Consider the following 27290-nt stretch of genomic DNA (forward strand, 5'->3'; position numbering starts at 1 on the left):
AGGTCCTGCCCTGATATCCTAAATCACAACTCGGAAGTGATGGGTATATAATTACGTTCCCAAATCACAACAATACTCAGTTACGGTAGAGATGATAGAAGAGTCAGGCCCGCCAGCTCCGAAGGTCCTGCGTCTGCTCTATTTCGTCGGTGCCGGAAGTAAGTGAAGCATTATATATGCGATTCGTTTTTTTCACCGTCGTTGTTGTTTTTGTGTAGAATTAATTTATGAGAGAGATTTTATTTTGGTGAATTTCGACAGTTATCTGCACAGCAGCAATCAACAAGTGGAGAGAGTTGGAGAGGAAATCGCTTCAACAAAATCAAAATCCCTCAAATGCAGAGAACAAGGCTTTCAAATGATATTTCGAGGTCTCAAACTTTATAATTTCTGATACTTTCTGCTAATTTTCATTGTATAACAACTTTTGTTGGTGAAGAGACCTCCATCTGACAATAACATGAGCTTTATTTCAATTTGCAAACTTGTATGTTAAGATTCATGGCCAGAGAATTAGTGATTATGATATGTGATTTTATTGTATGTTACGGTTTTGGCAATTTCTTATGCCTTCTGAGATGATCTGGACTAATCATTATAATGCACCTGAGTTATCCAAAATAGTTGTATGTTGAATGAATTTTGTCCAAATTTGTGATTGGATATATGTTTAATCTATATTGCACATTTGAGTTGGATTGGTATGATGCCTATGCTTTCTTATGTATCCATGCGGCTGTTAATAATTGTAAAGTGCATTTTTAATGAAATAAAAACTCCTATCAGTTTTTTTTTTTTTTTTTCGTAATTATCAATTATTTTAGTTTTTTTTTTGTGGTTCTTGAATTGATTTTTAATTCCTTATGCTTTAGTTTTGGCTATTTGAACTTTGTGTTTTATTGTTTTTTTTCCAGATTAACCATATTTTAAATATAGGGCATGTAAACTTCAAAAAATCTTTGTTTTATGTATGCAAATGAAATATCCTAAATGATTATACATACATCTCTACAGGTGTTGATGGTTGGAAATATTGCTTCATATCTAAGCATTGCTGGATTACTACCACCTTGTTGGATGTGCAATTGGTATTCTGTATCAAATATGCAGGCATATTGTTATGGGATTTGGCTTCCTTTTTCGGATTAATCTTCCTTATCAGTTGGTGTGCTGTGTTTATGTGTTTGTCTGTGTGCTTGAGAGATTTTGAACTGGCCCTTCAATTATTAGTCATTTTTAGTGTATGATCACTTGTGTAAAAAATGGAATTCCTGTCTCTATATATAAGATTTAAGATTCTAAGTTGTTTCTAGGGTACATGAAAGTTCAAGGAATGTTTTCAGTTGGCAGTTGCTAATAGGTTAACACTGATTATGGGTTGAGTTCAACCAAACGACTTATTAAGTAATGTATACTCTTATAACCTTCAAATCAATTTCTCCTCTTACTAGCAAATGATGCTGGTGGCATCAACTCATTATAATTGTTTCAAATATGTCAGTGAGGCAGTGAGGAAGAATCCTTTGTTGTGAGCTTATAATATTGTGAAAAGCCAGTGCTGGTTCTGGTTTAAGCGTTGTGTCAATGGATGGTAGGGGTGGCAGGGGATAGATTTTGTGCGACATCTATATTGGTTTCGTTATGGTATGAACTATGAAGTATAACTTACAAATTACAACTTTCATATTTTGCCCATGGTGACCTTTCAGGACAAGCTAATGCAACTTTCTTCGTATTTTTTCTTTTGCACTCAGTTCTTCCACAAAAACTTGTAGTCTTGTACTATAGAATTAAGAGAGAAACAATGAAATTGGGAAAGAGTTAAGAAATTAGATCCAGATATTTGAGGAAATAGGGGAAGAAAAAATGATTTAAGCCGAACCAAGATGTTTGTTTTATTCCCTAATCGCAACCCATCCAAAATGGAGATTGGATGCTCGTCTAATTTCTAACATTATGCGTAAACTTTGCACAGGCAAACATTTGGTCTAATAATAGAATTGCAAGGGTGCAATCAAGAACAGAAACAAGGCTGCTTGTATTTGCTTGCATGTTCCAAATGACGCGGTGGAGATGACCTAGTTCGCGTGACCTTGACTTTTTGGTCATACCTTTTAGTCCTCAAAATAGCGTCTTACATGAGAATGTACATGGAAGCAGGTCCATGTCTACTTGAAAGATCAACAAAAGAAACCAATTGTAGGAAATGAAACATTTTCATACTAAAATGACTGGTAAATTCTGTCATTAAATACAATACCATGTACAATGTATCCACCTCAACTTATATAAAACAGAAAATAAGTTACTCACAAGCGAGTTTTGTACCAAAGCTGGTGAGGCAAATAGCAAATGCCAGAAAAGCTGACAGGGGCTGTCTATAGTCCATGGTGAACAAATCATCGTCCACCTTCCCAAACTGAAGGAGAACAGTTTCTCCATCTCCTTTCCCTCCTGGCAGGCTCTGGTCCATCGTCGCAACCAGTTGAAAGTTCTTAACAGAAGCTACAGTCACTCGACCATGGAAATTCAAGCACCAGCACTGCAAATGCGCATGCCACCGTGGAGCTTTGTTCATCAAGATCGTGTGCGAAGAAGTAGGCTGTGCTTCCTTTATCTTTGAATTATCCAGAAGTTCATCACTGGCTCTTTCTGCTGATTGATGGCAATTCAGTGAACAAACCATCCTCCTTGGACCTCTTGATTTTAAAAGGTTGCACTTGTAAGAAACTTGTCCAACCTCAAAATTGCCTGCCGAAACTTGGGGGCTTATTTGTTTGCGAGCAAATCGGCGGCTAGCTCTACTGCTTGATGGCTTGGCACCATTATTTGGAGGCTGGCTGTCATAGATTCTAAACTTGGTACCTGAAAAATCTGAACTGCACAGTATTAAAGGTTGAGAGGTCAGATTCCAAGTTCAAGGAAATTTAAAATTAAATTCTTGTTACATCATAATCACTTGTACTTGAATAAGTGCTGAATACCACAAGATATATCTGGTACTCAGCTAATGATTTGTACCGATGATGATACGACCCAGACCTCTACAACTATCCTAAGCCATATAACTATTGGCAACCAAAAAGAAAAAGCCTACAAGTTAAATCCATTTACTTGCTCATCTCCATACCGGCATTAACCGAAGATCTCTTCCAAACCCTAAACTCCCTTTTCTCAATCTTGATTTATGTAGAAACTAAGGAACTGGGCCCTAGTTAAATCGAAGAGGCTCAATTTTACAAATTTACCCCAGTGCAGGCCATAGAATTACTTAGCTTAGATACCATACGAGAAGGCCCGACAAAACCCTTGTATAGCCTCTTCGATTTCTCGATAAAGATAAATATGACCAACGGTGGTCCGAAGGTATATACAAAGAATTTCTGTACATTTTTAATTGCCAGATATATTAGAGGAAAATAAGAAAGATTCATTTGATGGATACTATCATCTTTAACAGTTCTAACTTCTAAACTCACTATTACAAAACAAGGAAGCTTCCCCCAAAAATATGATGTCAGTAAATTCTGCGCCAAGGTGTAAGTTTCAAACGCAACAAGCAACAATAGAATCATATATAATTAGAATGAATCTTGAAATAGTAATAAAAAGAATCCACCAATTTACCCTAATTTCTGATCCAAATACATCAAACAGGTTTGAACTCGGTATGGTATGAAAAGTCCAGACTGTATTGCAACAAAGGATAGGACCATTTTCTTTCCAAAATTCACATAAGTTTCTAATCGTAGAGATACCTACCATAATTTTCCTACATAAGCATTGCTTCCTTGCGATACGTCATCTACATCAAGTGATATCACATACTCAATGCTACCTAGATGCCTACACCTTCGTGCAGCTAGAAGGAACTTTCCCTCGCCTGTCAACGCTGGAAGGAAACAGAATATTGTTAACAAAAATCCTCAACTGATTCAGAGGATCATAGTTACATCATGCAAGTTGTACAGAATATTGCAGTCATGCAGTGTACTCACTAACAAATTAATTTCAAAGAAAAAAACAAAAAAGCATATTAGCCTCCAATCTCTAACCACTTCAATTGCTATTACAGAAGTCAACTCACGATCAAATTTTGTTTCAACCAGCAGAGAACAGTTTCAAGTTCAAATCCAACCAACAATGTAACGCCATAAGAAACTTTCGTCTTTAAAAGCGGTTTTCATGAGCAACTACGAATTCGTGTGTCATCTATCCTTTAAAGATGAGCCAGCAAACTAGGTGATTCACACTGTTTATTCCAATTCCATCTCATATTCTCATCCACTATGACAATTTCATCAAACGAACAACATATGTCAAGTGACTTTATCTGCGACAGGTCCTGAAAACTCAGTCATCACTACCTTTTTTAAATGAGGAAAGGCTCATGTAAACCTCAGATACTTGGATTCATTCATCATTACAAGAAAGAGCTTAATGCAGAACCGTGGCGTTGAACTATTCTGATGAGAATCGTTGAACTACACTGATGAGAATCGTTCTGTAGATCCTCCAAGTCCCTACATTAACAGTTCCTTTGTACATACACATAATCATGTTAATTTAGCAAACCGGAGTCCTTTATATCATGAAGTACCACACCATATCACATCCACAGAAACTCTATCATAGGTCTTCCCCAAATCAATGAAAAGTAAGTAAAGGTCTATTCCTCTCTATTTTCTTTTCCACAAGGCTCCTTAGAATGAATATAGCTTCCATGTTGGACCCCCGAGCATATTACCAACTTTATTCATTGAAACCACATAGGCACATACCAACCTCAGACATCGTTAAATAACTTTTTCTTAAAATTTCATGGCTCAAAAGTATGATCCTTCATCCTTGATAGTTTTTCAACTCTAAGTATCATCTTCATTCTTAAGAAAAGGTAGTACATGGTTCTCCTCCATTCATTGGCATTGTACGGGTCTTCAAATTTTGGTTAAAGGACCATCAACCCATGCTAGAACCATCTTCCATGGGCATTTCCACACTTCAATAGGACTTCCATCGAGTACCGCCACTTTTAATCCCTTTAGAACTTCCTTCATCCCGGTCCTCATTTTTTGTCTTCAAAAGTAGTGGTTCCTATTCTCAAAACAAATGAAGCGCTCTACAAGGTTCAGTCTGGTATCCATGAGCAACTCTTCAAAATCCATCTCACTCATTTCTACGTCCTTACAAGACTTTATTCATATTTTTTTGTTTCTTGTGTTTTCACTAGTTCAAAAGTATCATGGGTCAAACCTTCCTCTGACTTGTTATTAAGCAAGATATTCATTTTATAACAAGTCTCTCTGTCAATCTTCTCAGATTGCTCCTTTGCTAGTTTGTAATTCTCGTAGTGCTACTCACCTCAACCATTCTATAGTTTTCTAAAACCTGTTATCAACTCCTCTACGGCATTAAAATAAAAAGCAATGATTGAAGGGGCATAAAAAATAGATAAATTTGACTCTTCAAATCATATTTCCCCAAAAGTAAGTCAATTATCAGGATCCACGGAGAATCGCGTCTTTGTCAAATTTGAAATCTATAACCAATGCATCGAAAATTATATTCAACTTCTTTTAGGACGAGAAAGCATGGGCCTTTGGCCCATGTAAACCTGATACTTGGGTCACCCCACTCTCCCCAAGTACCTAATAAATCGTAGGTTGTTGATGTGGAGAGTTGAACTTGGGTCCCCAGCTAGAAGGATTCATCCCCAGCCAACACGGCCACCTATGGGTGGTTATTCGCTCCAACTCATTTAATTACTTACTGGGAGAGCTTACAAAAGTTAAATAGTCGAACCGATGCAGCCGCAACAGAAGAATATGGCCAAAGTCTAATACACAGATTATCTCCACATTTTTTCTATTTATTTCAAAAGCAACTCCAAAAATAATTACTTACACGGAGTGTGGGCAAGACACAAGTAAAATGTTGATGTCTTCTTGTTCCGACGAATGAGACACTGATAGGGAAAGTCCCGTGGACCCGGCTGCATTGATAAGAAGTTATAAATCCTATATACCACATACTGATAAATATGTACTCATTGATAGGTTCAAGAACATAACTCAAGAAAACAAAAGTAACCAACTTTCCAAAGCATCATCATGGTTAGAGAAACTTTAAATGAAACTAATAACATAGAAAATGAATATAAATCATATATCAGCAAATTACAACACACCAAAAATACATGATTGGCAATATGCCCCAAGTAGGATTTCCACACATGCACAACCACTGTCTGTCTGCTCTCTATTCTCTTATTACAATTTACAAGAACAATTATAAGGGTAGAAAGTTAAGTAACAATGAAACTAATCTAGTTATATATTACTTCAGTCTTAATTTCTAATATATCCCCGCTAGGAAAACATGAAAAAGAAGTCGGGAGAGAAAGTGACGAAATGAACTTCTTAAGCTTCAAAGAAAATGGAACATTGTCCCGTTTTTTTTTTGTTCATTTAATACCAAGCAACTACAAAGTCAAGTAGTTGAAATATCCCCAGAATTCTCCACACCCCCCCCCCCCCAATAAGAAAGAGCATAAACCAACACTGATAATGAACAAAAGTTCATTTTAAGCATGAAAGAAGCAATCTCATTTCTGGGTTCAAACTTTCAAGCCCCATCTCACGGCTTTTTCCAACTTAAACCTAAAATTAACTTTGAGTTCCAAATGCAGACTCCGGAAATTAGGAATATTCAGCAGTAAAATAAAACTAACCCAACAGGAATATCACTATATCAGATACCCAATAACATCAATCAGTAAAAACAATCCAAGACATCCAACTGAAAATCAGAAATCACGGCAAGAAAGTCCACAATCTAATCTCTATAACACGATGCCCGAAATAATTAGCCAACTCTCATGAATCCTCACCCAATCCCCAACTCTTAAACTCTATACTCAATCCTAAATTGAATCAAATCTCAGCGTAAGTATGTTCACCCAAACAAAATTTCAATGCGATCAAGATAGAGGATCTAAAAGAGAAGGGAGAATGTGAAGTGACCTGTTTAAGGCTAGAAGGGAAAGTGATTTTATGGCTATTCAGAGGCGACATAGCGATCTCCTTGGTTACCTCTCTCCACTTCTTGCAAACGCAGGCACAAGCGACGACATTTTGGCGTTGCGGCCACCGATCCTCGCTTGCTTCCATTCTCCGTATGATCTCGCCAAGCAACTCCGGAACCATTCCACCCCATGAATCGGTGTCGTCGTCGACGTTTCCCAAGTCAACCGAGTCCAACCCGCCCGATTCATCTCCAATTCGTTGCCGTCTCTGGTCTTTTTCTCCGTCTACTGGGGCCTTCGAGGATTTTGAGATCGTCAGCGATCGAATCCACATAGTCTCACAGTCTCTTCTGACTTCTCCTATAGAAAGAGAGAGTCGCGTATCAATCCTCACCAGAAGAGTGAAACAAAATTGAGATGGAAATGAAGTCTAAATCACAGCCTGTGACAAAATCAAAAGACAGGCCTGTTAAAGGTAAACGTAGTCACAACTCAAATGGTTGCAGATGAAATACCCAGATGTCCAATCATTGTTGAATATGACGTTCCATTATTTTCAGCTGTGCTTTATCAGTATGAATTATTCTCCAAGTGATAATATGTTTATTGACCGGCTTTTGGGCCTCAGATTTTAAGTGTTACAGGGCCCATGAAGCTTCGCAAGTCGGCTCCGATTGGATTCGTAAGCCCATGTTACGTTCGAACTTGTATGCGTGACGCTCCTCTAGCCAAAAACAGAATAAGAACTAACCCGAACGACAAGTAATACATTATTAACAATCAAATTAGATATATCTATATTCCCACCCAGAAATGACCATGACTATATTCTCATCAAGAAATCACCACCAATGGTGCGCCATAGCTGGAGTTGAACCTATACTGTTAGCCTCTTTCAAACCTCAACCCTAGCTACGGTGGAAGAGAAGAATCTGGAAGAATTTAGCAAAGATCAACAAAGAGACACATGATGAAGGAAACCTCCATTTCGTATTTCATTATCAAGACTAACCAACTCCTGTAATACAACAGACTTTGTAATGCTAATACACCGACTTAATAGGCTAAACCAACAGTCGTTTAGCTAACAGCGCTGCCAACTCAACTAACTAATTATAACATACAGCACTAATGACTACCATGCACTATAGACTCCACCAAAACAAGTTCATACCATATACAGCCCAGGTCAGCGGAAAGGAACCACCTGTACCGGCATGGTTTGACTTTTCACTTACCATGCCCACCAAAATCGCCCATCGGAATTTATTCTTCGAGGGTGAAGGCACATTCCATACTGTGAAAGATCGTTCAAAGAAATAAATCACCACAATTGCTGAAATGTGTTCTTCGCAAAACAAATGCCATTCTACAACCACAATCTAATCTACCAACCAGAACAAAGAAATTAGAACGTTCCAATTATTAAAATAAATTAGAACATCCATATGGAAATAATAAAAGAGAGAGGAGTCCGCCCAGGTGGCTCCCGAAAGATGACAGCTTCAAGCTGAAGTAAAACTAGAAAGATCTACAAAAAAGAAAAAAAAAATTGTACCTTCTTGTTTCCATTCTTGTGAAACCGGTATAAACGTTAGAAAGGGAAATTGGCAAGATTGTTATGATGATGCCTCATCCATCCTAAGAATCCAAAGAGCACACAAGCCTTGTCAACTAAATACGGACACACTAAACCAACAAAATTGTATTTACGAACTACATGAACCGTCCCAAAATCACTATTCCTGAGAACCAACACAAGCTTCCAAGGTATATACAATTTTCTTTATCTCCACTAAAGTATCAACAGTCCTACATCCCAACGAGATGCAAATGATCCTTATGATGCAGCACGTCCCTCTCCTCGTGGCATTCTCCTTGATCCCGCTGCCAGAGACAAACAATCAGCAATAAATAATGTACAGAAGTAAATTCTTTGGAGCATCTAATGAAGCGAGACAAAAATATTAAGCAGAAAATCACCACACAAGCAATTATCAGTTAATATAACAGCACACTTATCTCATCACCTTAAACCTAATAACCACATATCAACCCTCATTATATATAGCTAAAACCATGGTTGGTGAGAACTTATCTTTCTCATGTAGAAATGCATATAATTATAAACCAAGCACAGCTAATCATCTAACATGAACTACTAAAAAAAACCAGACATTACCAATTTTGCAATTATCAGCCTAAAATTCAGACTGAAAAAGGAAAAATACGGGGAAAAAAGGCCCACCAAAATTTAGAGCTAAAGACTTTGCGTCTCTTTTAGAATTCTTCGTTGTCTGATACTTTTAATCTTATATCTCAGGAACATTGTCTTTATCTACATCGTGTATTCATCCTAGCACTTACAGCTAAGAAGTCAGCTAATTAAGCATTTAATTATTTGAGGGCCCACCAAAATTTAGAGCTAAAGACACTTTGCATCTCTTTTAGAATTCTTCGTTGTCTGATACTTTTAATCTTATATCTCAGGAACATTGTCTTTATCTACATCGTGTGTTCATCCTAGCACTTACAGCTAAGAAGTCAGCTAATTAAGCATTTAATTATTTGAGGGCCCATGTCTATGGACATAGTTAAAAAGAAAAGCATTGAATGATTTGATCATAAACCCTCAACGAAAAAATATTAACACAGTTTGAAAAAGAATGCACAAACGCTGTAAGGCACACAAATATACGGAGAGAGTACATACTGTCTTCAACATCCTTCATCTGGTAATAATGAGGTGCTATTTCCACCAGCCACTCAGGTTTCAATTCAGTCACCTGCAATTAAACTTCTCCAATTTAGTTATGATCACATGCACATGCCAAGTTAAACCATAGATCAGGCAAACTTATGCCCTCTCAGTGGAAGACACTGACCTGCCTCATGTATTCCTTGGTTGTAAGAACCAACTCATGGTATATAACCCATCTTGGCAATACCTGAACATAGAAATTAACCAATAATGAGAACATCACAAGAAAGAATTAAACTCGGAACCCACATAAGGCATTTCTAAAGGATAAAAAATAATGGTCTTAACCAAAGTCTGGCAGTTAGAAGGTCATAAACATGAGTAAAATAAAATCCAACACAAAAACATTACCTGCGCCAAACCCGAACTTGGATGTATGTGAACTGTCTGCGGATGCTTCACTGTTCGATAAGATCCATTCTTTTGAAGCTTCGCAGAATGAGGGAAAAATCCTAAAAGGAGCAATCAAATTCAATCTTTACAGCAATCTGAAAGAGGTATAAGAAGACTCTCAAAGTAACTAAGCAAAGGTAATGTACCAGATGTTATTGACTTTTTTATAGCCTCTAAATCATTTGTGTTGGATGATAATTCAATTTCAACCCTCTCCAATAGTCCCTCTAATTGGTCTCTGATATCTCTGGCACGCTTCATACTCCTAACCTGTGAACATTAACATCACAGATTTAAAAATAATAATAAAAAAAGCACAGGGAAAGAATTTGAGAACGAACAGCATGCCAAGGGAATACTTCACAAGCCATGATAAACTGTGCAAGGGGAATACTTCACAATCCATGATAAACTGTGCTGTAATTGCACGTATGATAACTGACAGATATGCAGTAAATTTGTACCATTAAATTATCATCAACTCAAGCAGAGAACTTCAGATTTCTAGACAACAATTTTGATTGAATTCTGCCAGGAAAATACAAACAGGCCCTTAACACCAACAGTGGAGCTTGTCCGGTGAAACATACAAACAAATACAACACCATGCATACAGCAAATACACATGCATTTACAGAAAATCAAAATAATCAGTGTCACTGTAAAAGAATAAGGATAACCTGAATATAATTTTCATAACACCATTGCGTTGAGTAATTAGTTTCCTTCCAAGAACTGTAGACCTAAGAGAGAAGCAACAAAGAGGGTTAGCATATTTATCAAACATGACTCAATTGTCAAAGTATTCTTGCTCAACTGTCAACACAAGAAATGGAACTACAACCTGATGTGTTGCACAAAAATAGGATTAAGAATGAAACCAGTACAGTACAATTGTATCAAACCAACAAACCTCAAATCCTGACACTCAACTTCAGAAGTCTTATACTTAACAGTTAAAGAAGCATCATGTCAACATATATAGAAGAAACCAACCTTGAGCAAAGCAATATGGTCACCAACATTCCCTGTGTGAAAGTTCAAGCGTGCATTGTCAGCATGAACTTGTTTATCCTTTGGACGATAAAAGATTGAATTCCCGATAGAAAGCATAGCAGCAATGGAAATTACTTCATCTGAGCAGTTATACTTGTCAGAAGTGACTATCATTTTAGACAACATGGGATCAAGAGGGAATTCTGCCATTCGCCTACCCACTTTTGTCAATTCGCCAAGCTTATTTAAGGCACTTAATGCAAAAAGCATTTCCAATGCTTTCAGTAATGCTTCAGCTGGTGGTGGGTCCATAAAGTCAAAGTTTAGCAAGTCATGAATACCAAGACTCTTCAGAGTTAGGACAACATTGGCAAGATTGGTTCGTTGTATTTCTGGTACCGTATTCTCATCCAGATCATGATGGTAATTGTAAGCAGTAAATAAACGGAAACACTTTCCAGGACCTGTTCGTCCAGACCGACCGGCACGTTGATTGGCTGAAGCCTTAGAGATAGGAGTGACTAGCAAAGATTCCATCCCAGTCCTTGGGTTATAAGATTTCATCTTGCAGAAACCTGGATCAATGACATACTTGATCCCATCAATTGTTAACGAGGTTTCTGCAATATTTGTTGCAAGAACAACCTTGCGTGCCCCTTCAGGAGTAGGTTCAAATATTTTGGCTTGAAGTTCAGTTGGTAAGTTGGCATAGATAGGGCAGATAATAAGTTCAGCGATTTTAGTCCCCAGCCCTCTTGTCCTGTGCTTCAAAATTTCTTCCGCTGTCTCGATTTCCTCCTGACCAGTGAAGAAGACCAAAATATCTCCAGCTTCCTGCGTTACGTGAATTTGGAGCACAGAAACAATAGCCGCATCTAAGTAATCAGCTTCCGGTGCCTTCGTATAATGTATCTCAACCGGAAATCTCCTCCCTGGAATTTTAAAAATCGGAGCAGAATCAAAATAATCACTGAACTTTTCCGCATCAAGTGTAGCACTTGAGATAAGCAACTTTAGATCAGGCCGAAATCGAGCTATATCCTATAACACATTAACATAAACCATCACAAAACTAGATAAAGAGGTAGCCAAAATATAATAATCCGCAAAAACTTTCAATACTAGAAACTTTGAAACACTAAGGAACTTCTAGTTGTTCATAAACCAAGGGCTTTCAGCAAGGGGTCAATCAACAAATCCAGTACAATATTGAAGATCAATGATACTGGTTTCACAAAAAACTGCCAAATAAGCATGACTGTCTAATGCTATTCGTATCTCATGCAATGGACAACAGAGCCTAAAAAAGAAATAATAATATATAGGCATGCACTTATTTGGTGGGAGTATTCCTTGCCTTCACTAATCCAAATAGAATGTCAGTCGACAAAGTTCTTTCATGTGCCTCGTCCACCATCACCACACTGTAAAATGTGGCAGCCATGTTAAATAAACAAGAATAACCCACAGAGCAAAAGCCATTTATGTGGCTGTAGAGTATAGCACACCTGTAACTTGCCAAATCCGGCTCGCCGAGAAACTCACGCAACAACATACCATCTGTCATATATTTCAAAATGGTCTTCTCTGACGTGCAATCTTCAAATCGAATAGAATAACCAACCTGTAATTGGCATAACGATGTTTACAAGTTACAATGGTAGAAACACAAATTGCAATTGCAAAATGAACCAGATAACCACAGAATAAAGAGGTGCAAACCTCATGGCCAAGTTTGACACCCATTTCTTGAGACACTCGGGCAGCAACACTCATAGCAGCAACTCGCCGTGGCTGTGTACAACCAACCTATGAAAAAGTGAAGGAAATTGTAAAACTGCAACAAGATCTCCAGATTTGTCAAGCTACTCATCTTATGTGAATCTACATTTAAAAACTCATTTCTTCTTTATTTCTGACATTTTCTTAGTGTTTTAGTTCAGCTAGATTATTGTACACACAAATTTGCTGTTTTGAAAAAGTAACAGGCCAATGCCGCCTTCAACTCTCACAATCAATGGTTTTCATGACCATAACTTCAAGGGAAAGAAATAAAGAAATATAAACATGAATATCTGATTACAGATCTCAAGAGGTTGCAAACCTTCCGGGCTAAGTTTGCTAAACGTTCAGTTTATTTTCTTTCAACTAGCAAAGAATGTTTGAGAATACAATAGGGAACTATTAGGTTTTATATGTGAAGCATTACTTTACACCAACCCAAATTAATTAAGAAATAAGTAATTCAAAATACATATGTAAATTATTGGACATATATGTCTAAATCTAGGTAGTAAATTAAGCATCATATCGTTAGGTAGTGTCTTCTTTCCGGTGAAATATTGTATACCAAAAAGCAACAATCTTCTATGAGATAGTATCAGAGATTTTGTGATCCAAAAGATAAAAGGCAAATAATTGAAAGAAACTTTTACCTTTCCACGCTTTGTATAACCAGCTTCATGGAGATACTGTGGTATCTGTGTGGTTTTCCCAGAACCTGTTTCCCCAACAATGACAAGAACCTACACAATAAGAATGATTAAGTAGAAAAACCAAAACCTTTACAGTAGCTCAAAATGTCCAAATAAATGTATAACATATGTACATCCCTGCTGCATGGAATCCAAGTACAATAAGTCAGATGGAATACATATGAGCCTTAAAGTCGGTCAACCTATGCATAAAGGTACACCATTTACATAGTTGATACACCTCTTGACTCTTGAGGAGAAGCATGTGTCCTATAATAAAAAGGTGTGCCATGAAACTAAAAAGGTGAGCATCTAGAAATAATTTTAGCAATCTTTTTAAATTGGTGTGCCATGAAACAAAACAATAAGATTTCCTAGTCTAAGGCTCAGGTCTGAATCAGCCTCAAGTGCAAGATTTGAAGATAAATTTAAGATCTTAGATGTCTTTGCGTCGAGCTATCATTTGTCCCCAAGAGATTTTTTTTAGTGAAATTTCCTATTCAAGCATAAGTAAGTGGGTCTAACTTTTACCTTCTCTTATCCTACTTTTGCTTATAAGCACATCCCTGGCCACCATTTGTGACCTAGAGCACTCTTACACATAATGCACTAAATACACTCCATAACAACAAAATGAGTCCATGTAATTGAGCATTTATGAATTCAAAAAAATTATCAGTGCATCAACTGTGAAGCTTTGATAGAGAAATTCAAAGAACCTGGTGATCATTAACTGCTTGGAGCAGCTCATCCCGATAATGATATATTGGTAATGTTTTTCTCTCCTCCTGAATGAGCAGAAAAGGTTGTTGATTAACATGATAAACAATTAGGTTCTCCAGAAACTACATTGCAATAAAAATAAATTGGTAAATGCATAACATCTTTTACGAGGAATTTTAATGAGGGTAAAAGAAAATTTCCACAGCTAATCGTTTAAGTAAGCATTTTTGCCCAGGAAAAATGTCATGTAAACTGCCTAAACAACTTCTCAACGCTTCTCTAGAACACCACTTCACATTCCATTACTACTTTGGTTTCCCTGCCTGCCCTTAACAATCCACATTCTAGAGGAATATCTAAGCTTAGATCACTAGTGGTATTACAAGACACCAGAAACCAAAACACTAGATTGAATCGAACCAAATGTCAGTAATTTCATGACTCGATAACTTGACAGGCATCAGAATAATTTCATTAACATTCATATCAGAAAATATTCTAGCAGTAGCTGTTGTTTTCATCAGTCATTTGTTCATAACGTCCGAGAGTTTCTCAAGTAATACTATAATATATGAATTGTTTTGGTGCCTTTTCCCTCCACAATAAGTAATATCTTTACGAATGCTGAAATTTACTACTGATATTGAGTCATGCTACTGTTTTCCTCTTCCAGTTTCTCAACATGGTAAGACATTGACTTGTCAATAAGAACAATTATTATGATTATATGATGGACTTATCCGAAACATAGCGGCAAGTTTATATGAGGTGCTATATCTAACTAAGCTAAACCCCTAGTAATAAGCATTTTATCATTTTTGAAAAACTAATTCATGGAGCAACTTACGAACATCAGAACTAGACAAATAATATGCCAACCTGAAGCTTCTCCAAAGCTGATTTTGTCCTTAAGTCCTCAACCGATTCTTTTAGTACCTCATTGTTGTACTGCATCAAAGAAAAGGACAGATATGTGTTTCATGCACAAAATAATGATGCTAATAATAACATGTCACAATTGAAGTTAATAAATGTACATTATCTCCATCCATCACTGATGCCTTGATAAAATCTATCTGGTTGTCGAACACATACCTATCAACATTCAAGAAGTAGCGGATTATTTAAAATGCACACAAAAATGATTAAGCAAGGAATATAGCAAATCTACATTTTATCTAACTTCAAAACAAGGGAAAAAAATTAGCAAAGTGAAATGACAAAACAAAAGTTTATATGGATGCTTAAAACAAAACAGAAGAAGAAATAAGTAGTAAACTACAACAAGTCAAAGATAAGTAACCAATAGATATCCAACTTACTCATAGTCATCTGATATTTCCTTCCTATTTTTTGAACCAAACTTCAGTGTGGCCTTTCCTGTAAGAAAATAACTCATTTCTAAACATATACCTTGAAAACTGATTCCAACTTTGCTTAAAGAGATAGGAGAATGCAGAAAACTTCACAATAACATACCAATTTGATGCTCTTCCCAAGCCTCTTGCTCTGCAAAAGGGTTCATTTTATCCGCAGCACTCGGATCCCTAGAAGGAAGATGAGTACAACTAGATTTGTAAGCCACGAAAGTTGTTTTATGGAGAAAAGAATGTAATGTACTGGTTATGCTTCAGAAACTCTCTGAGAACTTAGTTATATAAAATAAGTGCGACGATATCAGCAATTGCAAGCTCACAAAGCTCTTTCTTTTCAAACTAACCTGTAACGTTCCATGGCCACAGCAAACCTCTTTTCTTGATTAACAACCCCATCCTGATCATAGGCTTCAGGCATCCTGTACTGTACTCCAGAAACAAAGCAGAAAAGTGCACCAGGTAATTAGTTGAAAAAAAGTATATGGTAACGATCAAACCATGGAACAGAACAAATACTCTTTGCTTCTTCACGGGCTTCATTAGTGCAAGACAATAATTCTCTGATATAAGTGGCAAGTGCAAATAGTCGCATAAGAAACGCTAATTGATATAACAATATTCTAATGGCTTACACACTTCTTGACTCCTATGCAGAGACAGCAAAAGGAACAAGACGAAATTACTAACATTGTCCAGTACCAGTATATTCTTGATATTTCCATCCTAGGTCATCTCAAAAAACAATTTTTTTGAACGGCGTTTGCATTAGACAATTAAAATGATGGATGCTGCTTCGAAACAAACTACCATTATCTACCAACATAAGGACAAAAGCAGTTAATAGCTGTAAACAATAGATAGGATAATGAGCAAATGAATTGCTTACTTACCCCACCCATATTATCATCCTCTTCTGACCTCTTCTTTACAAGCTCGTATATCTCCTTCTTGTATCTGCCACGATAGGAACTCAAAAGTAAGAAAATGCTTACTACTTTTTCTACGAGACGACTCATATTCACAGCATTAATATTTTAAAAAAAGTATTCAAAGTTCATGACAAAAAGGTTGATTGTGTTACATAGCTATCCGCTCTTTTTCTTTTCTTGAATAACACTCGTTTTCTAATTAAAAATCCAAAAAATTCAATTGCTTTTGACATAGAAAATGTCCAACTTTGTACCATAAAAAATTAAACAATGCGGAACTTGCACTCATGGTCAAGGACCAGGAGTAAAAATACGGCATAAGGAATGTTAAATATGCTATCAAAAGATATAAAGGGGTTACATTGAATTAACTAATCCTAACGCAGGACAAAGTTTACACACCGTACACACGTACAACACAATGACTATATTAATGTTACTAGCTTAAATGCAATATGGTAATACAACAGGGATTTTTAAGCTTACACACATTCTGATATTTTGAAGGATAGAAGGTCATCCTATTTTTTTTGGAACAGTGGAATATGAAAATATACATAACATGATAGTACTTCAGTTGCACCACCCATGTGCTCACTAATGCAATCACACGGTTTTTAAGGCCTAGAGAAGAGACAACATATGCATGAATAAGAGAGTGGACACTAAACACATGCTTTACTCAAATAGAATGACATAGCTAGGCCAAAAACCCAATTTGATGCAGCGAAAAATTGAAGACAGCAATAAGAGATCGCAGAATAAAGATTTGAAGTGTAGATTAGAAGAAGGGACGATAGAATCGACTCAATGGAGTCTTTAGGGTTAAAACCCAACAGAAAATTCTGTATTATTATTGAATAAAAGTCTAGAAAGTCGTCTATAGCACGAGACGTTACAATCCTTAAATAAAGAAACCCTAAACCACTCCTATTAGGAAACCAATATTAAAATGAAATCAAACAGACTCCTAATTTACCCCTATAATATACTACTTGTTCACCAAGCAATAGGCTTCCTAAAATATCATAATAAAACACTAATAAATAACTAATCTCGTTTTTCTCACTAACCTGAAAATTACGATAATGCCATCGATTCTAAAACTTAAATAAAACCCTATAATATTGTCCTAACAATAATACTAACTTAAATAAATGATAAACAAGGCCTAAAACCAATTGAAAAGGACGTAAACTTCTAAATAAACTATAATTCAAAATCCCATGATTTTTGATCTGCATCACAGTTGGTATCCAAGACCTAATTATATTGATTACTCTTAAGAAAACCGTTTAAGTTAGAAGGATGAAATAATGATTTGGAGGACCAACTCCACGATTGAAGATTGGAAAGTGCTCCTTTATCGCGTTTGTGCCCCATCCCATGGGTCACTGCACTCACTTTCAGATAAAGTAAAGTTCACCTTTCCGTGTGAAAAAGGTTATTCTAAAGAAAGGATTTATCCGAGTGGAGGACAAAGATCTTCATTACATCGTTCAATAGATCTACATTACGTCGTATGAGATAACAATCTGAAGAACTGACTTTATTTTCTGGAAAAACATTCTGCCCCAATGAGGGACAAAATTGAAGAAGTCAGGTGGTATGACTAACTTTGTGCGTAGCTTTTTATGATTTGAGATTAGACGACATCCATTTATGTAGATACCTCGCTATCAAAGATAGCTAGCTACTTTAAGGAATCCCGCTTATTAAGTGTTCCTTCTTATAAACAGGACCTAACTCCCTTTGCCTTACCCTGGATTATAAAATCCCACTCTCAAGATTAGAAAGACCACTCTCAATCAAAGGTAATGACTGAGATAGGAGATAGGTGTTTAGAATCCCCTCATCTTGCATAAAATGAGTGATATGAGATATTACTTCTTCAACTATACTCATAGTAATAGAGAGTCAGAGAGACCGGCTATTGGGATCCAAATTTCTGGGGAGGAGGAGATCGGGTTGGTGTTCAGTGAACCACTATATATCTCTAAAGAGAGACAGAATATGCTATTGCATTTTTCTACCACTATATATCTCTAAAGAAGGACAGTATATGCTATGGCATTTTTTCTTCCCACCAACATCTTGGCCCACACCCAAGTTCCATAGCTTTGGGTTCGCTATCACGATCATGATTTTCCTACCCCCAGAGGGAAGGGTCCTTCCCTTTTTGGCCAGTTGTGGGCGAGTAGGGATTCGAACCCCCAACACCGTTGCTCATAGCCACGTGCTCTAATCCTCTAAGCTACAGGCCACACCCCATCTCCATTGGATATGTTCCCAAGAGTACCCTAAAAAGGGAATATTTCCCTTCCCTACCCATTTCGGGTTAAGAAGATGTCTCTCTCTCTAAGAATGGTGCATTTGAGCCATGAAGTGGGAGAGAAGGGATTTCATACTTGGGATTTTGAATAAAATGACCTCTTGTTTTTTTCTTTTCTTTTTTTACATTGAAAAACTAATAAGAATGAAGGACCAAGAAATAGCAGAAGAATGAAGGCTGAAACAAGAATATCAATTATACATATTCTTTACTGCATACATATCCCCACATACACAAAGTAGATAAACGCAAAAAACGAGGAAAGGCCAATGATTAAAAATATTCTCTCATTTAAATCATGGGTAAAGGAAATATACTTATACACATATAACATATTAAGAAGAAACAGCATAGTACCTATTTGTTTTCATTTCTTCCTTAGGTTCGCAAGGTAATATGCATCAACATAAAAAACATTCTTAGATAGCATAGGGTCTGAAGAAAAGGTAATTTACATTGACCAACCAATATCTCAAATATTTTGCACAATGTTGCAGAGAAATAGGTACCATGTAATGTACAGGGTTGTTCATACAAACACAAACACATACATTTATATATACACACATCCCATAAGTAACAGTGAAGATAAACTGCAGGCCAAGAATCACAATTATTACCTGAGTTCACGATACTCTGCTTCAGTGAGCTTAACACCCTCAAACAAATATTGTTCGTCTTCTATATCATCTCTGGAACAAACATAAAATATTAGGAAAACATATATGACAAAACCAAACATAAACGAATGCATAAACTTATAAATATATAAGTAGGATACATAATACAGAGCACCCCAAAATCAAGAAATATGGCAATATGGCATCATCAATAAGAACTTTATTCTTCTTCCGAGATGCGTATCATCCATATTCTAGAGGAATGTCACTTGTTGAAGTGGTTAAGCTCCTCACAACACTTAGTAAGGGTAGGGATTCAGACCCACATCCCCATTTAACAATAGAAAACATATCACTATGTTCTATTAATAGAATAGCTAAATTAAGGTATCAAGTATAAATATGTGATACCTGAGTTCTTCCAATTTCTTATGCTCTCTTTTTTTCAAGTATTCTCGCCTCGACACCTTCCTGATTCAAAGCCACAAGAGAGGATTAATAAGGTGGTCATAAAGAAAAGCATACAAAAAAACGAAAGAAAGACAAAACAGAAAACAAAGTGGCATTAGAAGACAGACCAGCAGATTTAGAGAATTCACATATAATTCTAAATAACCAAGACAGTACATGGAATACTACAGAATGATGCAATGCAAATGGATTGTCCTTCAATGGTCAAGGGAGAATGTACTATTACAAACTATTTACAACTCAGAAAGCTACTGTGATATTTTTAGGTCTTATGGTTAAATGTCTAATGAGGTCCATATCTCTTTATGATCTCAGCTTATTGCAGTTTGTTTGTAATCAGTGCTAACCAATCTTACTGGATTTTTTACTAATAGACTGACTACCTATTTATGTAACAAAAAGAATCTAAACGTGCCTTGAAATCAAAAGTAGACTGAGTAAAGCCCCATATCAGCTTAATGACAAGGCTAAGAATATCTGCCAGAGTCTTTGTATCTATACAGAAAAAGGTTTTAGTTGCAGCTTCCTCGGTCTGTATCACGAATCAAAAAATACTTTTCAGATAGAAAATCTTCTTACACTGACAAAAATATATGATAAAGATCCAACAGAGAGAGACAGCAACAGAACAAATTACTGGATCATACACTGTATGCAAAAACTTATCAACGGAGGTTTTTCTTTCTTTCAATCTTTTTTCTCCTCCATATATTGCTTTTGGTGATAAACAGTAACGCACTAAATCAATGAAGAACCAAAGAAGCTTCTATTTCAGTCAAGATGAGTCCAACGAAAAAAAAAAACAACAAATACATTGCTTTTGGCACCTTAAAGTATCAATGCCATTTGTCTCCAAGGCATCCGATCTTCGTATTGCCTCATCTGTTGCACAAATAATACATGTAAAGTTGGAATAAGATAATGGGATGAAAGATGGGATAAGATAAATGAAAAGCATTAAGTTGACATGCATTACAATGTCTTATGGACGTGGTCATGCATATTACAGCAAGGATTCATACCTTCCTCTTTCCGAGATAATTTTGACTCAGTCAACTGTTATTAAGAAAACCAAAACAAGAACATCAGTAAGTATAAACCAAAAGTGAAAAGTGCTCATCAATAGACACATAGATATAAGAATCGTCTTTTTTTAATGCATACGAACTTTCAATGCAAGAGCACCAATGTGATGGAATCATGGAACAAAGGAGTTACAAGACAGATGACCTGATACTGTCAAAGAAATTGTTACAAGTGACATGTATCCAAGTTTTTTAAAGTATTTTTTTAGAATGGTTAAAGTTTTATTAAAGCACCAAGGGGGACAACCCCGAGAGCTACAAAGAGGCTCAGAACAAAGCCTCAAGTTTTTAAAGTATTGAATCAGTTATCAATGAAGTAATCAATACTACTATCCTTGTCTCCTGTTGTTCCTTTCCTTTCAAACAAGCCAGCAAGTTTCCAAGAATAAGGGCATGATTGGTTACAGTTTTCAAAACTGCTTTCTGTTTTTGAAATTCAAATGGGATTGAAAATTCGTTTGGGTGGATGTTTTAAGAAATGATTCTTAAAACTGAAAACCATTTTTGGCTTTCAAAAACCAAAAAACCAAGACTACTATTTGATGTTTTCTAAAATTCTTTCCTCTTTCTCCTTGCAGAATCCTCTACCAAATGAATTTTGTTTTCATCATTATTTCTTACAACCGTTTTCAAAATCTAAACTTAAAATCAGTTTTTGGAAACAAAAAAGCAAAAGCATTTCCAAACACACCCTAAGCTTCACAAAGTCCCTTTTTGGCTTCTTCTATGAATCTACATCTAATACCAATCTCTTAGATTATATAAATATCTGAAAAATACATGAGCAGCATGCCAGCATCACACCCCTCACACACTCTACCCATTCAAAATTCTCAATACATGATATATAACAAACCAATTCATGTAAAACAATCTAGGCACACATCTCTTCTTCAATCTTCCCCAAATAAAGATTATATCGACAACATTACGTCATTATGACTTGAACTTCATACATGGAATGATGGCAGTATGCACCGAATGCATGTTTTTTCATAAAGATGATTCCCGAGACCTCATATATTCAACTTTTTTCAAGTGGGCTAGTGGTAGAGTTGAACTGTTGAAGTGGTGCAACCTAGAGTTCACAAGTTCAATTCCTGAAAAAAACCTCTCTACATATTAAATGGTAAGGTTTGCGTACATCATGTTCGTCCCCGACTACGGGAGCCTTGTGCATGAGAGTTGTTCACCTTTTACCTTTTTGGTTACCAACTGAAAAACCATCAATAGTATTTTACGTAGACAAAAGGAGCCACCATTTTTTGTACCATAACTCATGCATTGTGGTGAAGTATAACAACGCAAGTATAAGCAAAACTTTTATCATGCATAATTACTTGGTTCCGCCAAATACAGTATGCAGACACGAAGCAGATTCGAAACTAGCAGCAGAAATGCGATTCAAATAATTTTCTAAAGCATCACATTTACCTTCCTTGTTGCTGCAGCATCGCGTTCTCTTATATTTCTCTCTAGTTGCTCCCTCTCTCTTTGGTCTTGCAACCTCTCCTCTTCTGACTGGATATCAAAAGGTAAGAATGTGACATTAATAGAATTGCTTCATATAAGAAGAGGATAAGAAAAAACAGAAGCGCATCAGTTTCTTTTCTACAGAATCATAAGCTGGTAAAACATAAACTGAGTCACAACAGATAGCTGTCACTCAACTTAAATGAGGCCAATAAGATCATTGGAATAAATGAATTTGGGGGTTTCCTAAGCAGAACAGTTCCTAGAAATGAGCTTTTGAAATCACGGAAACAGCCTCTCCACTACAGTGGAAGATAATTTGTATTTCCAGGAGAAATATAGCTAAAAATAACAGCAACCAGCCATCATTTCAACTTTCATTTTTTCCAATTTATTTTGGGGTGTTAGAATATGATAGAAATGATGTGAAACACCCCAACCCCACAAGTTCACTTATTGGGTTGAATGACAAAGTAACTAATCTTAACCATGCAACCCAATAAATTAACTTATGGGGTTGGGGTGTTTCACCTCATTTATATCATATTCTAACACTCCCCCTCACGTGTGAACTGGACAATCCAACGGCCCAACAAGTGCACAACAAACGAGGCTCAACATTAGGGGCTCTCACAAAGGCCCACCTTGGGGCAATAACAAACACACACAAACGTCCACACTGGGCCAACAACAAATGGGGAGTTTAAATTGCGGAAGTTAAGGTTTGAACCCAAGATCTCCCGCTCTGATACCATGTTAAGATTAGTTACTTTGCCATTCAACCTAATAAGTTAACTTGTGGGGTAGGGGTGTTTCAAATCATTTATATCATATTCTAACAAGGGACATTAACTGACTCATCTTACCACAATCAACGCACATTCCCTTTTTGACAAGGAGGGAAGTAAAAGGCCAAGGCACAAGATATAGACTATACTAGAAGAAGAAAAAATATATAAAACCATGTGGACATAAACTAGCCAATAGGTGTCAATTGTGCTAGGAGGATGGGATATTGCAAGAGATCTAATGCAGATCCATTGGGTTGCTCGGACATTGTATGAGAAGAGCCTGTGGCTTTCCCCAGGCTCTCTGTTTTGAATAATAGGAGGGATCTGATTGCCTTAATTCCACTTGTTAAATGCTTGACGGTGTGGTTGGGGAGGAACAAAAGAACATTCAATGGGGAGGAAACTTTGTTTTGCTATATCAAATGGTCTTGGTACTATACTCTGTTATTTTCATACAGGGGCATGTGGAGAGAGATTGTAATATCAAGGAAGAGGTTGTTAAGGATCTTAGGTCCCCATAGTGTTTTTTCTCCTGGCACCTGCTTGGCGCGTCATTTTTATTTTAATAAAACTTATGTTACAATATTAAAAAATAAAAAAAAACAAAAAAAAAAAACATGTTTACATGTGATGACTGAGGATAAAAACAGATGAGTATCTTGGGTCAATAAGTGGAACAGAAGGATAGGCATAGAAGGTCTGAGTGTTTTCTGGCATTTAACATTGAGAGGAGGAAGGGAAAGGTTGCGGCACCTAAGAATGTCGAATGGAATGCAAATAAAATAAAAAAAAACCCAAGGCTTAGTGAAATTAAAATTTGTTTCTTTGGGCCAAATGGTTTGAATTATCAGAATCAATTCCTAGCACAAGAATAATCCATCCAAAATTTAAGGTGCACTCAAACAGACTTGCCAGTATTTCTTTTTCCAATGAAAAAAATAACCAGGCTAACTACAATCTTTTTAAGGATTCCAGAAATCAAGAAAATGGTAGTAAATTTTCTTTTTAATCATTTAAAAGATAGATACCTCTGAACCATCATCTTCGTAAGTCCGTCTCTTAACTCGTCTCTCTACTTTGGCTTGTGCAATCACCTGCAGCAGTCCATTGGATCAAAATAAAATGCTGGTTTGATAACCCTAAACTAGCATCTCATCATGATACCAAAAAATAATAATCTAGCAGCGGTTTAAATAACATGCCTCGTCATCTTCGTCGTCTTGAGTTTCGATTTTCTTCCTGAAACGTTTCTTTTGTGTGTCTTCTTTAATGGGCTGAGAAGCAACCGTACCAGATGATTTCTGACCAAGACCAACATGAACAGTGTCGTCGTCATCATCATCATCATCGTCCGCGTCTAGCAGTGCATAAGTCTTCTGCTTCCTAGCTAACATAGCAGCTTCCTTTTCTTGTTCCTTATAAAGCTGGTAAAGCACCATGATAATGCAATGAGAAGTAGATAGCTTTCCACAAATACACAATAACACAAAACAATATATGAAAAATATCATGCCATTCCAAAATCTAAAGCAATCACTGACATTGACAGCAGACGTTTTTCGGGGAACTCTGGCAAAAAGTTCCTCAGAAAAGGCACGAGTTTCTCTTGTTGATGGAAGCCCACATTCAAGGAGTTTGCCCAGCACATCAGCAGGTGTTGTTGCTTGCTTAGCTGCAAAAACACATTTTCCAATGAACAAACTGAATACATTACCTCCTCTAACTACAACCGGAAATTATAAACTATGACATAGCATAAACCATAAAATATTAAAGGGCTACTCACTTATTCCAACAATGTACTGAACCACTGCGGACTGAGAATATCCCAACAATGAAAACAACTTGTCAGACACCCATGTCTTTAAATCACTATCACTAACCATTTTCACTGCACACAAAAATAAAACTCACATCAGGGGAACAATTCAACATCTGGTTAGATAGGATGCCAACAAATGCAACCAATCGAAATTACTCATGGTAACAAGTCAACATATGAAAGGAAGCTAGAAGCTCTGGGTTAAAGTATTTAAGCCATTCTCTAGGGCTGTGTTTGGTTTCCTACAGAATATGAATGGTACTATCCCGGATCCCATTCAACACAAAAGAAGCAACCAACATAGCAAGTGAACAAAATAGCAACAGGCTGGATTACAAAACAGCAACATTCTAACAAATTTTAAGGAATCCAAATCCAGTAGGGTACAGTCGCTTATGACAAGCAGCAGCTCCCACATATATGGAAGCAGACCCAACACTTCTTTTCAATATAAAACAGAAAAATCAAAAAATATGTTAAAAAAATCAGTGCCTGAAAAATAGGTTCAAGTATTCACCACAAAATTTATAACAAATTAGGAAAGCAAAATGAGGTTCACACAATTTCTCAAAATCTGCATAGAAGACAAACAAATTTCCTCACAAATCATAACACGACATATCCACACACAGAAAAAATAAAAAGACGTACGAAAATAGAGTTGACAAAAACCTCGCAAATTAGGGCTGAAGGCAGCATAGGTTAAGACTAAAAGAAATATAAATGAGAAAACAAGAGGGGGTTGTTGCCGGCGACGTGTTGTCGAAGTGAATATCCCGAAAAGGGAGGAAGGAGAACGGAGGACGGATGAGGGAGGATGATTGAATTTGAGATGCTAACAAGATGTTTGGTTATGCTTCTAAATTATAAAATATGTTGTTAATATGCATTAATTAACAACATTAATTTCTGTCTCCCTCTCTACCACTCCATCTGTTAAAGATGGATTTGCAATAGATGACAATACGATCAGGAGACCATCGTCTCTGTAACAGACTGATAAGCAATAATGAAGGAATGCACACGATTCTGTAAATTAGTTCACGCCCATCCACCAGTAATAATTCGGAAAACCCTAGGAAGAAATAAAAATCAGTGCTCAATCACCGCAGAATAATGCGTAAGACTGTAAACCCTAGAACAAACACATATACGTCCGAAAATACGTAATAACCTTCCAACTCCTAGGGTTTGAACAGCACAAAATATAGAAAAAAATTATGTAGAACGAATTAGGGAGAGAAGTAACCCTAAAACGCTATGATTGATATCTACAAGGAAACCGTAACCGCCTCAATAACGGCTGACCAGTAATATCCCCAATCCAAGCAATGCGCGTCAGGGAGAGGCCTAAAAGAGGAGGAGTCTCACCGTGAAGAGCAAACAGATGCACAAATAGCAAAAAGACAGCGAGAAATTTCAATGAAGATGGATATCTACCTGCAACTACGATTGCGATTGATTCGACTACAAGCCCTGCAACGAGAAAGATGTCTTGCGATAGGGAAAAGATCGTGCGTCAAGTGTAGTGCGAGAGAGTGGTAGACCGTAGAGTCTCGGGTTCCAGGCTGATTTGTGGTACGTAAGAAAAAAAAGAGAGACTCGATGAGAGAACAAAAAAAAAAGTACGAGAATTCCAAATGTCAAATTCGAATCGGATTCCCTTATTAGCCCGGGCCCGGGCCCAGGCCCAGGCCCAGGAGCAAGGCCCTTTTTCTCTTGTATCAAGGTAAAGATCATGCTTGACTGGTATACAGAGGGGGAGCAGAGCCCAACACCACCTTTACCTGATCTGGTCACCATCAAAAGACACTCAGAGAAAATATTCAGGGTTTACTTTTCTAGATCATAATTCGGATTAGATTATTATCCGATTTATTTATTTGAATTTAAATCAATCCGGACTCGATCAATTAAGTACATCCAAAATTCAATTTGGATTAAAATTCCGACATATTAATATTTCGTGAACATTTGTTGTCCGAACAAAATCGATTTGAAATTGATTTTTTTCCCACCT

At 36.7% G+C, this 27290-nt stretch overlaps 2 protein-coding genes and 1 long non-coding RNA gene across 5 annotated transcripts; 1 reads left to right on the plus strand and 2 right to left on the minus strand.

Moving 5' to 3' along the window:
• Positions 1 to 3: 3 nt before the first annotated feature.
• Positions 4 to 1306, plus strand: LOC119989733. Its single transcript, XR_005465891.1, has 3 exons — positions 4 to 158; positions 262 to 371; positions 1015 to 1306. It is a non-coding gene; the product is annotated as an uncharacterized LOC119989733 (long non-coding RNA).
• Positions 1307 to 2189: 883 nt separating this feature from the next.
• On the minus strand, positions 2190 to 7570 carry LOC119987675 (tubby-like F-box protein 7). The gene is made up of 5 exons (XM_038832597.1): positions 7540 to 7570; positions 7023 to 7384; positions 5905 to 5992; positions 3763 to 3892; positions 2190 to 2879 (listed from the first exon to the last, which is right to left on the minus strand). Exons 1-5 carry the CDS (start codon positions 7553 to 7555, stop codon positions 2306 to 2308), a joined length of 1170 nt encoding a protein of 389 aa, XP_038688525.1. The 5' UTR covers positions 7556 to 7570; the 3' UTR covers positions 2190 to 2305.
• A 425-nt stretch (positions 7571 to 7995) lies between these two features.
• Positions 7996 to 26870, minus strand: LOC119987674 (pre-mRNA-splicing factor ATP-dependent RNA helicase DEAH1). 3 transcript variants are annotated; one of them, XR_005465500.1, is made up of 29 exons: positions 26711 to 26870; positions 25235 to 25339; positions 24990 to 25120; positions 24651 to 24872; positions 24477 to 24542; positions 22619 to 22705; positions 21122 to 21155; positions 20927 to 20981; positions 20040 to 20099; positions 19629 to 19700; positions 16638 to 16701; positions 16092 to 16171; positions 15851 to 15918; positions 15694 to 15751; positions 15409 to 15466; positions 15251 to 15319; positions 14368 to 14436; positions 13610 to 13699; positions 12897 to 12983; positions 12683 to 12798; positions 12532 to 12598; positions 11175 to 12215; positions 10859 to 10921; positions 10325 to 10448; positions 10137 to 10237; positions 9910 to 9972; positions 9738 to 9810; positions 8583 to 8911; positions 7996 to 8321 (listed from the first exon to the last, which is right to left on the minus strand). XR_005465500.1 is itself a non-coding variant. In XM_038832596.1 (29 exons), the coding sequence occupies exons 3-29, from the start codon at positions 25332 to 25334 to the stop codon at positions 8865 to 8867; spliced, it is 3165 nt and encodes a 1054-aa protein (XP_038688524.1). In that variant the 5' UTR covers positions 25335 to 25339; positions 26520 to 26620; positions 26711 to 26870; the 3' UTR covers positions 8422 to 8864. The 3 variants fall into 3 exon arrangements, 2 of the variants coding, with proteins under 2 accessions (XP_038688524.1, XP_038688523.1); XM_038832596.1 differs by lacking the exon at positions 7996 to 8321 and adding an exon at positions 26520 to 26620 and having other exon boundaries at positions 8422 to 8911; XM_038832595.1 differs by lacking the exon at positions 7996 to 8321 and having other exon boundaries at positions 8422 to 8911.
• Between the last annotated feature and the right edge of the window lie 420 nt (positions 26871 to 27290).

Source organism: Tripterygium wilfordii, chromosome 21, assembly GCF_013401445.1.
Source record: "Tripterygium wilfordii isolate XIE 37 chromosome 21, ASM1340144v1, whole genome shotgun sequence".
NCBI classification, from domain to species: Eukaryota; Viridiplantae; Streptophyta; class Magnoliopsida; order Celastrales; family Celastraceae; genus Tripterygium; species Tripterygium wilfordii.